This window comes from Macaca fascicularis, chromosome 3 (assembly GCF_037993035.2).
Source record: "Macaca fascicularis isolate 582-1 chromosome 3, T2T-MFA8v1.1".
Taxonomy (NCBI): domain Eukaryota; kingdom Metazoa; phylum Chordata; class Mammalia; order Primates; family Cercopithecidae; genus Macaca; species Macaca fascicularis.
The window spans coordinates 164,099,396-164,112,932 of record NC_088377.1 but is presented as its reverse complement, the minus strand read 5'-3'; the positions used below and the strand labels follow the sequence as shown (position 1 = coordinate 164,112,932).

General features: G+C 34.8%; 1 protein-coding gene across 9 annotated transcripts in view; it reads left to right on the top strand.

The window, feature by feature from the left end:
- Positions 1-13,537, top strand: part of CADPS2 (calcium dependent secretion activator 2) — a 573,333-nt gene that overhangs the window by 383,413 nt on the left and 176,383 nt on the right. For all 9 annotated transcript variants that reach the window (XM_045388493.3, XM_045388491.3, XM_065542514.2 and 6 more), the window contains exons 10-11: positions 9,093-9,201; positions 10,226-10,426. In XM_045388493.3, coding sequence (XP_045244428.1) covers positions 9,093-9,201; positions 10,226-10,426 — 310 coding nt within the window. The remainder of the gene's footprint in view (positions 1-9,092; positions 9,202-10,225; positions 10,427-13,537) is intronic.

Genomic DNA, 13,537 nt, shown 5'->3' with positions numbered 1-13,537 from the left:
GGCAACAAAAGTCAAAATTGACAAATGGGATCTAATTAAACTAAAGAGCTTCTGCACAGCAAAAGAAACTACCATCAGAGTGAACAGGCAACCTACAGAATGGGAGAAAATTTTTGCAATGTACTCATCTGACAAAGGGCTAATATCCAGAACCTACAAAGAACTCAAACAAATTTACGAGAAAAAAGCAAACAACCCCATCAAAAAGTGGGCAAAGGATATGAACAGACATTTCTCAAAAGAAGACATGCATACAGCCAACGGATACATGAAAAAATGCTCATCGTCGCTGGCCATCAGAGAAATGCAAATCAAAACCACAATGAGATACCATCTCACACCAGTTAGAATGGTGATCATTAAAAAGTCAGGAAACAACAGGTGCTAGAAAGGATGTGGCGAAATAGGAATACTTTTACACTGTTGGTGGGATTGTAAACTGATTCAACCATTGTGGAAAACAGTATGGCGATTCCTCAAGGATCTAGAACTAGAAATACCATATGACCCAGCCATCCCATTACTGGGGATATACCCAAAGGATTATAAATTATGCTGCTATAAAGACACATGCACACGTATGTTTATTGTGGCACTATTCACAATAGCAAAGACTTGGAATCAACCCAAATGTCCATCAGTGACAGACTGGATTAAGAAATTGTGGCACATATACACCATGGAATACTATGCAGCCATAAGAAAGGATGAGCTCGTATCCTTTGTAGGGACATGGATGCAGCTGGAAACCATCATTCTCAGCAAACGATTGCAAGAATAGACAACCAAACACTGCATATTCTCACTCATAGTTGGGAATTGAACAATGAGATCACTTGGACTCTGGAAGGGGAACATCACACACCGGGGACTATTATGGGGAGGGGGGAGGGGGAAGGAGGGAGAGATGGCATTGCGAGTTATACCTGATGTAAATGATGAGTTGATGGGTGCTGACGAGTTAATGGGTGCAGCACACCAACATGGCACAAGTATACATATGTAACAAACCTGCATGTTGTGCACATGTACCCTAGAACTTAAAGTGTAGTTTAAAAAAAAAAAAAAAAGTTGCTTTTTCTTGGAAGGCGAGCCCTTAAGCAAGGCTTTGTAGGATATCTAGAGATAACACTGTGTTGATGATTAGCTCACAATCTAAAATTACAAAACTAAATTGATCATTTACAACACTAAGAATTTCAGCTATAAAGCTCTCATATAAATTATAAAATAATTGTATTTAAGGTGATGAAATTTATAAGCGGGTTCACAAATATAATAAAAGAATAACAAAAAAGAAGAGAACAGTATGCAAAGTGAACCAGCCGATTTGGAAAAGGATCATATAGAACTTCCAAAACTTCAAAACACAGTCACTAAAATTATAACCTCCACAGACAGGGTAAGCAGTAGATTAGACACATCTGAAGAGAAAATTTGTCATGTAATTAATGATGGAATATTGATTAGAATCTGAGGAAGTTGCCTAGAATTCAACATGAAGAAGGGAAAAAAACATACATAGAGAAATTAAAAGATTTAATTTCTTTAAGAGGAAAGAAAGCTCCAAGATTATTTCTGATAGAATTTGAATAAAGACATTAAATAAAGGAAAAATGTGGCAAAGACAACATTTGAATAGATGATAATGGGAAGATTTTTTAATTGATGTAGTCATGAATTAGTAAGAAATACAGTAAGTACGGCCACTGCACTCCAGCCTGGGCGACAGAGCGAGACTCCGTCTCAAAAAAAAAAAAAAAAAGAAAAAAAAAGAAGAAATACAGTAAGTATTAACCATAACTCTTTAACTCCTAGAAATGTAATGATGAAAGTGCAAAATGACAAAGATTAAGAGAACATGTAAGAACAATCATAAAGAAGAGGCAAATAGGCTGGGTATGGTGGTTCACTCCTGTAATCCCAGCACTTTGCAAGGCCAAGGTGGGCAGATCACTTGAGGTCAGGAGTTCGAGACCAGCCTAGCCAACATGGTGAACCCCGTCTCTATTAAAAATACAAAAATTAGCCAGGCCTGGTGGTAAGCACCTGTAATCCCAGCTACTTGGGAAGCTGAGGCACAAGAATGGCTTGAGGTGGAGGTTGCAGAGAGCCAAGATCGTGCCTTCCAACCTGGGCCACAAAGTGAGATGTCTCAAAAAAATAAAAAATAAAAAAAAGACAAATTACAAGAGGAGAACTGCAGTTGAACTTTCATAAGTCTTTTCCACAGGGATATCTAAGCCTTCTGACAATGGAATATCTTCAAAATTACTGATAGGATTGCTGGGCTAAAACACTATATAAGTAACTATACCATTATGCCTGAGTAAGAACAAATTAAAGACATATTTTCAAATATTCAGATATTTCAAAAGGATATATTTTCAAATTAAAGGAAGAAAGAAATTGAACTCAGAATGATAAGAGTGTGATTCAAGAAGCAGTCGTCAGCAAGAAAATGAGTAAACTTAGGAGTAAATATAAATAAATATTGACTTGTTAAGATCATATATTTTAATAATGAATTTCTATTACTAAATGATAATATACTAAACATGACTAAAATAAGGTAGAACTAATATAATGAGGACTGACTTAACAGATGGGAATGGGTAACGGAAGTAAAGCACTTCAAGTTTCCTGGGTTCAGGAGGAGACTTAAAAACAAGATTTGAGGAATCAGTGAGAGAAAAGAAATATATAGTTTCTGTACTGTTGAGGAAATAGGGAGATTTTGTTAATGTTTAATAGAGACAGGGAATGAAAGAAAAAGAGGCATGGCAAATACAAAGGGCAAGATAAGGTAATAGAAATACCTCTAAATATATCAGCATGTACAGCATGTACAGCATGTAGCTTGTTTTTAAAATAAATCTTGTTAGAAGACTAGGTTTTTAGGGCTTTAAAAACCCCAATTGTTGTTCAAAGCAATCTAAAATATAACACAGAATAATTGAGACTGAAGAGATTTTTTTAAAAATCTACCAGATGCATTCTGACCACAAGAAAGATTAGTTTTGTGACTGTACAAGAAGATTGGCTTCAAGGCAAAAAGTGGTATCAGATTTTTAAAATACTCACTACATAAATATAAATAGAACAACTTACCAGGAAGACAGAATAGTCCGAAAAAGAAGTAACAATCTCAGGCATATGTATGAGATTATTTATCTTAAAAATATATAAACACTTAAGAGAATTGCATGAAGAATCCAAGATTATTTCCTATAATCTTGATAGGAAATTTTAACATTTCTCAATACTTGATACATCAGAAAAGAATATCAGATATAGAATATTTTGACTAAAATCAGTAAATTTGACCTAATGGGCATGAATAATCACTGAATAATAATTACAAGACATGCATTCTTTTAAGCAAAAAAAAAAAATTGATTAAAAAACTAGTCATGTGTTAAGCAGAACAAGTCTTAAAAAATACTAAGATTCAGAATTTTTCTGATCACAATGAAATTAATTTAAAAATCCAAAATGTAACCACAAAGCCAAACTTAAAAACACACTTCTAAGTAGCTCCAATATAAAAAAGAAATCATAAAACATGAGAAATATTTGGAACGGAACTCATAAAAATGCTATTTGTGAGATGAGGTTAATATGAACTTAGAATAAACATAAATGCATATATTAAAAATGAATACGCTAATTATATGAGTTTAAAAAAACAAGCAAGGCCAGGCGTGGTGGCTTACGCCATAATCCCAGCATTTTGGGAGGCCAAAGCAGGCGGATCACTGGAAGTCAGGACTTGAAGACCAGCCTGGCCAACATGGTGAAACCTCGTCTGTACTAAAAACACAAACAATTAACCAGATATGGTGGGGCACACCTGTAATCCCAGCTACTCGGGAAGCTGAGTCAGAAGAATTGATTGAACCCAGGAGGCAGAGGTTGCAGTGAGCTGAGATTGTGCAGCTGCATTCCAGCTTGGGCTACAGAGCAAGACGCTGTCTCAATAAATAAATAAATTAATTAATTAAATTAAAGAGATAAATCTCCCAAATGAAGAGATAAGAAAGATGGCAGAAATTAAGGAAGTGTAAAACAACAGAGAGGATTAACAAAATGCAATAATATTTCTCGAAAACATTAAAAAGGGGAATAAATCTCTGGCAAAATTGATTATGAAAAAGGGTATAAAATGGCTAAATGATACATTCAAAAATGAGCAAATTTATTTCATCAGGAAGGAAGACAAAACCCCCAAGTGACTAATAAACAGAAGAGAATATTCTTAGTCCTATTGGCAATAAGAACTGTAAACTCAAATAATAGTGAAATACTACTTCCCACCCATCAAAGTTGGCAAAAAATACAAAGATTCAAAATACCAAGCTTGGCAAAAATGTATTAATATTATATCTGGAGTACTCAAATACCACAGGTATATATAGTATGCACAAATTGGAAAGCAGCTAGGCAACATTCAGTAAAGATTAAGATCTGCATGCTCTACAACCTAGCAGTTCCACTCCTTGATGTGGTACTAGAGAAGCTCTCACACGTGTGAGCAAGAAGACAAGATATACAAGAATGTCCATCATGACATTGTTTGTAAGGATAACAAGTGAAAGAAAGTCATCATCTAGGATATGGTTATCCTAGGATAGTGGTTAAAGTGTGACATCACTTTAACTAGGATAGTGGTTAAAGTGTGACAATTCAACTAACAATATTTATATCAAGATGGTTAAGCATCAGAAACATTTAACTTTTGGAGAAGAAAGTTGCAGAAGAATATATGTGATATATTCATATGAAGTTTGGAAACATGCAAAAAGTACTTGATGTTGTTTATCAATTTTCTTATATGTGGTACACATGTCAAAACATCATGGAAATAATATAGTAAACAGAAAAATCAGCATGGTGTTTATCTCTGAGAAGAGAAAGGAAATTGTCTTGGGTGAGTATACATAGGCATTAATTGTATCTGTCCTTTTTAAAAAAAATACTCTTTAAAGCATATATATCTCTAAGAAATTACCATTCAACAAAGCTGAATGATGAATATATACATGTTAGTGTATTATTGTACTTTTCTTTATGTTGGAGATATTTCATAATATTTTTAAGATAATGCTGTGTAAAATAGCTTTATGAAAGAATAGTGGAGGCCGGGCGCGGTGGCTCAAGCCTGTAATCCCAGCACTTTGGGAGGCCGAGACGGGCGGATCACGAGGCCAGGAGATCGAGAGACGATCCCGGCTAACACGGTGAAACCCCGTCTCTACTAAAAAATACAAAAAAACTAGCCGGGCGAGGTGGCGGGCGCCTGTAGTCCCAGCTACTCGGGAGGCTGAGGCAGGAGAACGGCGTAAACCCGGGAGGCGGAGCTTGCAGTGAGCTGAGATCCGGCCACTGCACTCCAGCCTGGGTGACAGAGCAAGACTCCGTCTCAAAAAAAAAAAAAAAAAAAAGAAAGAAAGAATAGTGGAACTTTGAACTAAGTTATTTTTCTAGAGTAAGAGAATGGACTTCTTTTTAGAACAAATACAATTGGACTGTTATTGTTTACCTCTCAACACCCCCACCTCCAACCCCTTAACCCTTACCCCTAAAAACACCCACACAATTATACCTTTTAACACAAGGAAACTGAAACCTTTAAGTGATTTAAAAAAAAAAAAAAAAACCCTTATGGGAGCAACTGACTTTCATTTGTAAACCTTAAACATATATGCAAGGGAAAAAGTAAATTTATTGACAGTCTGTAAGATGAGGAAAGACACAAGGAAAATTCAACGTAGCAAGAACCACAAGTATCACAAGATATTGGCCTCAATCTCCCCGATTGAGGCTTAATGTTTTTATTTTTCAAAATAGAAATAACTTTATTCTTTTTCTGATTTAAAATAATATGTATTCTTTTAAGAAACTCCACACTGAAAAATAAAATAACCTATCATTTCGCCATCCTGTAATAATCACTGTAAATATTTTAATATATATTTTAATTCGTATATATAATGTTTGCCAATAGAATCACACTCTACATTTTTGCTTTTAAATTGCTGTTTATGTTATATCTTGGAAATGTTATATCTTAGGTTCCCATGTTAAGAAAAAAATCAGTCACATCTCTTTTAATGGCTCATAGTATTATCCTGTATAGTCATGCCATGATATATTTTAACCAAACTGCTTATATGCAACACTGCAGTGAACACAATGCATATACATCTTTGAGTACTTCTCCATTTGTTTCCTTGAGATACATTCCTTGCTGGACCAAAGGAATGCATAAAAAATAGTAAGACTTTTCGTACTGTATCAGTAAGAGTTTTCCAGAAAGGCCAGCAGGCTGGAACTCTAGCAGAAGCTGATGCTGCAGTGTTGAGGCAAAATGTCTTCTTTTTCAGAAAACCTTAGTTTTTGCTCTTACGGCCTTCAGCTGCTTGTATGAGACCCACCCACATATCGAAGATAATCTCCTGTACTTAAAGTCAACTGATTATAGATGTTCACCATTTCTACAAAATACCTTCTCAGCCACATTTAAATTAGTGTTTGATTAAATAACTGGATACTATAGCCTAGTCGTGTTAACACATTAAAAAAGTGAATAAACCTCTGACAAAATTGATCATAGAGAAGGGTACAAATGATGAAATGATACATTAGAAAATGAGCAAACTACTTGATCAGGAAACTCACAGAAAAGAAAACTTCAAATGTTTATCGAATATAAGGGAAAATTCTCAATCGTATTGTAATGGGAACTCAAATAACAGAACATTTCCCATTCATCAAAATTGGCAAAAAGAAAAAAAAAAAAGAACATAACCACACTTGCCAAAAATGCGCTACATCTTTGTACCTATGTACTGTGATATACGTAAAGCATAAGTATATCACAGAACCTGTTGCCAGATGACCTTCCATAAAGGCCGCACCAGTTTCGATTTGGTCCCCACACTGTGTACTGGTAACCATTTTCATTTTTGCTAATCTAATCAGTATATTTTCTAATGAAGTATTATATTTGTGTTAATTTTCAGTTTTAAATCCACAATTTGTCCTGCAACTTAGCAGTCTCTAACATAGTAATTTTCACAATGACTTGCACCCTTTACTTTGTACAAGAGCAGAGATGAGCAGAGAAAAAGAGCTCTGCTTTTCTCTGAATAGAAAATATATTTTCTCCTTTTAAAAATAACAATGTTGATCTCTGCATCTTACACCTGTCATTACCCCAAACCTGTCTTTCTGGCCTCAGGTACAGAGAGTTGATGTGAAAATAAAAAAGAGCAGTCATCTTTTACCCATTTTTCTACCATGTGTTCTGAGTTTTCCCTGTTGGTTTATAGTTCTTTATATTTCTGATGTAAGTTGTTGATTGAATATATGCTTTGCATACATCTTCTCTTAGTCCGTTGCTTTGCCTTTTTTACTTTCTTCATGATACCCTTTAAATGAAGAGAATTCCTTGATTTTAATGTAGCCCGTATTTTCTGTCTCTCATAATTAGTTTATTTTGGGGTCCTATTGAAGTAATCACTGTCTATTGAAAGGTACTATGTTTCCTTAGTTTCATTTTATGTTTAAAAACAGAAAAAGGAAATAGTTAACATTAACCAAGCCCAGGTAACAGAGAGAGACCCTGTCTCTACAAATAATTTTTAAAAATTAGCTGAGCGTGGTAGCATGCACCTGTGGTCCAGCAATTCAGGAGGTTGAGTGGGAGGATCACTGGGTCCCCAAGGGTGGAGGCTGCAATGAGCCATAATCATGCCACTCTCCTGCAGCCTGGGTGACAATGTGAAACCCTGTCTCAAAAAAAGAAAAAAAATACACTAACAAAACTATTTTCCATGGACTCTGTGTTGTAGGATATTTTGCAATTTAGATGTATATCCACCAAACAGCCTTTTCTCCTGCTGGAAACAGAACCTCCCTCTATCTCTGTTGGGGGACCTTGTAAGAGCCTGCCTGTTGTAGCACCTAATGTTCTTTGCTGCATACATGAGCTCTTGACCTAATCTGGGCTAATGAAACATTCCCCATTTACAGTATTTTGTTCAAATGTGGCCTTGTGATCCAAGCAGACACGCTCAGGGAGGTGACTTCAGAGCATCTATGGTTCTAGTACGACTTTAGCACAAGGAAATGAGGCCAATTCCAAAAGACAAGAAGAATTAAGAGGCAGAGCAGATCTTAGCAGTGTTGTCACTGGCTGCCCAAAATTTACTCTATCCTGGCCCTGCCTGAGGTTTTCATTATGTGGCCACTAAATTCTCAACTTTTAATGATTTTTTTTTAATTTTTGTATTTTATTATTTATTAATTTTTTCTTTTTTTTTGAGACGTAGTCTTGCTCTGTCACCCAGGCTGGGGTGCAATGGCGCGATCTCGGCTCACTACAACCTCTGCCTCCCAGGTTCAAGCAATTCTCCTACCTCAGCCTCCCGAGTTGCTGGGACTACTGGTGTGTGCCAACACGCCTGGCTCATTTTTTGTATTCTTAATAGAGATGAGGTTTCACCGTGTTACACAAGATGGTCTCAATCTCCTGACCTCGTGATCCACCTGCCTCAGCATCCCAAAGTGCTGGGATTACAGGCGTGAGATCTTTTTTTACTTTGTTAAAAGTCTTGGTATAAATATGCTTGAAAACGTGGTCCGGTGTTTATGTAAATCTAGGACTACTCCTAATCTTACTCTTGGAGATTTACAGCCTACGTTAGCATATTAAAAGTCATAAGAAACCATAAAATAAAAGAAGGCTATTTATCTTCTTAATAGGCTAGTAATCCCAAACATATCAACACGAATACTTATTTATGGTGCTTATATTAATATCTTATAGAAACTTGAGCAGCAAATCATTGTTTTGGGGAATACTGGATCTTAGGCATAGAAGAACCAACAAATGCAAGCTGACAAATGAAAGATGCTTTAATCTCCGAGCTAGGTTTTGAAAAATGCTCAAATTTAATAATTTATGTGCAAATTATGTTATATTTTTAATTGGGAAAAGAGTATTTTGATAAAGAAAAAACCAAAAGTTAAATTTGGTAAATTTAATGTGACCAATCTATAAACTTCTTTTTTTTTTTCTCGAGCAGGTTAGCCAATATACCTTTGCTATGTGCAGTTACAGAGAAAAAAAGTCTGAACCACAAGAATTAATGCAACTTGAAGGCTATACTGTGGATTATACCGATCCCCACCCAGGTAACTCTTAATTGAATCACTTTCCCTGCCATGTATGTATGGAATTCTTATAAATATCCTGTGTCTGTTCTACAATTTAAACCCCTCTCGATGAATAGGGTGCATATTTCACTTATATATCTGGGCAAGACTTTATGAGATTCAAATTATCTCTTTTGGAGTGCTTTTATTCTTAACCATATTTCATCATATTTATTATTATTTTGGCATGAAGTTGAGATGTGTAAAAGTCACTGTAATTGAATAATTATATGAGATATAACAATGTTTTCAGAAACTTCTTTGCTGGAAAGCAAAAGTTATAGCAGAAATAGACAGACAAATGGCAAATGAATTATTATTTTGTAACTACTAATTTTCTCTCCAACAATACATTTTTGTACTTCTCTCTCTCCCTTCATGTTAATACTGGAAAGAGTACTGGACACCTGATATTTTAAAAATTGAATGAATGAATATTAATGACAATATCTAAGATCAAGAAATGCAGACATTAATAAACATAATGATTAAATATTGGTCAATAGAGATTACGAAATAGAAATTTATGACCATATTAACTAATTGTTCACTTAAAATGCAAAATATTATCTTTTGTGAAAGAATTTTATAAAAGATAAAATACATACAATATGAAATATCATTTTTGTCTTAATCATTATATATTTTTCCCACGTATAGAATGGCAAATATGCCGACAGATAAAACTTCTTTCTCTGGCATGAAATATCAGATTGTGCTATGCATTTCCATAGAGTGTGTTTATATATCTTGTAGAATGCTGCTGTGTCGTGGACTGTTTCCCTAGGTTATTTTTTATTTCTGAGGTGATATGGGAGCTTAAGCCTTTTTGTTATTTTCTTCAAATCTTGGATTGTGGATTTGATCCTTTAAGCTAAATATTGTTTAAAACATTTAACTGTTAATATCAAATCCATTCTTTTCCATGAGGTCAGTTAGTGAATGAGACTAAAATCTGCCAATCCTATAAATTTTTAATGATGTCTTTTTGTTCCCTCCACAGGCCTTCAGGGTGGTCGTATGTTCTTTAATGCTGTTAAAGAAGGAGATACTGTAATCTTTGCCAGTGATGATGAACAGGACAGAATATTATGGGTTCAAGCTATGTATAGAGCCACAGGTCAATCATATAAACCAGTTCCTGCAATTCAAACCCAGAAACTGAATCCTAAAGGAGGAACTCTCCATACAGATGCTCAGCTTTGTAAGTTTTGTTAAAAAATAATTTGATTATCAATTAACAGCTTTAATAAGATATAAAATTGAGGCAAATTTGTTCAGTATTATAGTTTACATCATTAATTGATTCCTAATTAAATGAAAATAGTTCATATTAGTAGTCATATAATCACTTATCTAATTTTTCACATAAATCTGGAGTAAATGGTACATGTGGTTTCCAATCATGGATTTGTCAAGCATTAGGGTATTTCTCGAAATCTCAAGAGCACATAAGAAAATTCTCCAAAACTTCTCCAAGGAAAATTTATTTTAGTTTATTATGATTTTGACTTAAGTCTCCTATAGACATGGAAAAAATATTGCAAAATCAAATTTGCTTTGATACGATTTCAGAGTACCAAAATGATGAACCATTACCTTCTAGAGTTGTTCTTAATAACCCAGAAGGATAATAGGTCTATTTTTTTGTTGTTGTAGATTGATACAAATAATAAGTCATAAAGCCAACTTTTTTCCCCTCATGCCTTAAAGACATGTCAATTTTGAATGCTAACTTAAGTTGTAAAGAGCTAAATTTTTTATTTTAAATGACTGATGTTTAATAATTATGGAATGATGGTCAAAACATCTTCAAACGTAGCTTTGATAATCACTAAACCAAGTGTTTTAACTTGTTATACTCCTTTACAAAGCTTATCCTGTTTTACCTGTAATAAATATTTGTCTTTAACTTTCAGCTCAACTTGTGGTTTTTTTATTCTTGAGATTCTTCTCAAAGAGAATAACATCTTGACATGCATTATTTTCTTCTGCTTTTCATACATCAAGTAACTATTCTCTTTTCTTTTCAGATACCCTTCAGTATCATTTCTGGGCATCCTAAACAAAGGCACTTTAGTTCAAATAATTAAATGTGAACCATGAGCTTTTTCTTTATTTTAGAAACCACAGACCATACTCATAGGTTATCGTAATTAGTTTGGGGCACATTTTTTATATGTAGTGAAAACTATTTAGGAATATTATATATTAATTTTTTCACCGATTTAAAATTTCTTCTTTAAAATTAGTAGCATTGTCATCTTAAAAGGTAAAATAAAATAAAAAGAACACATTCTGATATTTTCACTGTATTTAAAAAGTTAACTCGCTGCTTCTGCCTTCCTCTCACCCTCCAGGTAATATGCATAGAGTATGGCAGAGCAGATAAGAGTGTTTCATCAGAGCTAAGGTGTACAGAAGTGTCTTTATTTTTCTACAATTGAGCATATCTGACATTTTAATTTCTAATGTTGCCAAAAAACTTTAACTCACCAATTCAAAACAACTGAGTCAAAGATTAAAATTCAATTAATTCAAGATTCTTCCCCCCACTCTTCTTCCATGTGATACATAGTAAATTAAGTTTCAGAGGGGATTACATAAAACTGTGATATCATTGAATGTAGCATCTAGTCTAAAACTGTTCTCTGTTCACATGGCCTTAGGCATGACTTCTGTCACTGGTTTCATTACTTACATGCTGGTGTGCACTGCTTATCACCATGGACCTGCCAGGGCACCTGGTAATGAAGTCCACATAGTTTGTGTCCTCCTTGGATCAACTCCAGACACCCATGAATTCCTTACATCATATTCATCAGATTCTCGCCACAGTGGTACATAGTGACTTGTTGGGTATTCCCCAGCTATGCACAGGGGTGCTCACTCAGGCATTTCTCTCGCAGCACAGCTCTTATCCATTGCTTCTTTCCTACTTCAAGTGCCAGATTGGACATTTATCCCTGGGCTGTTTCTGTATTGGGCATCAAAGTATAAGACTCCCTCAACCCTAGGTCCAACTTTCTTCCTCTGGAGCTCTGTTCATTGCTCACCCCCAACACAACATTAACTCATGTCAGATCTCTTCCCAAAACCATTTTCTTCCATCCAGCTGATCTATTTTTTTCCCTCCTAGTTTTGATTCTGTTGTTAAAAACCAAGTTTTTATAAATTTGTTTCTTTCCACTCCATAGGCTAATCTCTGTCCCTCCCCCTGTAAGCTACAGTTCTATAGCATTTAATGTGAATTTCCTGTGTTTTTCATTTTGCAAATTTGCATTTTGTATATGTGTATTTCGCGTCAATCTCATAAATAGTTTCATATTCTTTATCATATTCAGTCTTACTGTTTTTGTTCATCTCTATGCTTTTAAAATCCGTCCATGTTTTTATGAATACATCTAATCTCATTCTTCTGATTACTGCATACCATGTAAGTGGGCTTCTGTCTTATGTTACCTAGTCTACAGCACATTTTATTTCTATTCACTCCTCCAGAGATGGAAATGTAGAATGCCTCCAAATCCATACCTATGTAATGTTCAGTTGTCCCAGCCATGACTATGAAATATCCTTTCATTTATTCAAATCTAAGTCCTTTACATTTTAATCCTTTTCCATAGAGCTGTTTTTATTCTTGGTTAAGCTAATTTCTAAGCCTTTCATACTTTTGTTGCTATTGCATCTTATATTTTTATTATATTTTCTAGTTGACTATTGCTTATATAGAGAAATGCTATTTTCATGTGCTTTTTTGCTTCAGTTCAGGAGTTCAAGACCAGACTGGGCAACATGGTGAAACCCTGTATCTACAAAAAATACAAAATTAGCTGGGCACAGTGGTACGTGACTGTAGTCCCAGCACTTGGGAGGCTGAAGTACTTCAGCTTTTTTGCTATCCATATTTATTCTTTGGTTATGTATCTCTGCACATACCTTGCCTAATTTATAATTAGGCTATTATTGGGTTTTGAGAAGTGTTTACACAGGCATGCCTTGGACATATTGTGGGTTCAGTTCCAGACCACTACAATAAAATGAATATCGCTTGAACCTGAGAGGTGGAGGTTGCAGTGAAATAGCGCCTCTGTGCTCCAGCTTGGGTGATAGAGTGAAACCCTGTCTCAAAAAAAAAAAAAAAGTTATGTTTACACTACATTGTAGTGTATTAAGCATGCACTAGCATCATGTCTAAAACATAATTTTAAAATTCTTTATTGCTAAAAATACTAACAATCACCTGAGGGTTCAGTGATTATAATATTTTTGCTGGTAGAGGGTCTTGCCTCAACGTTGATGGCTGCTGACTGAT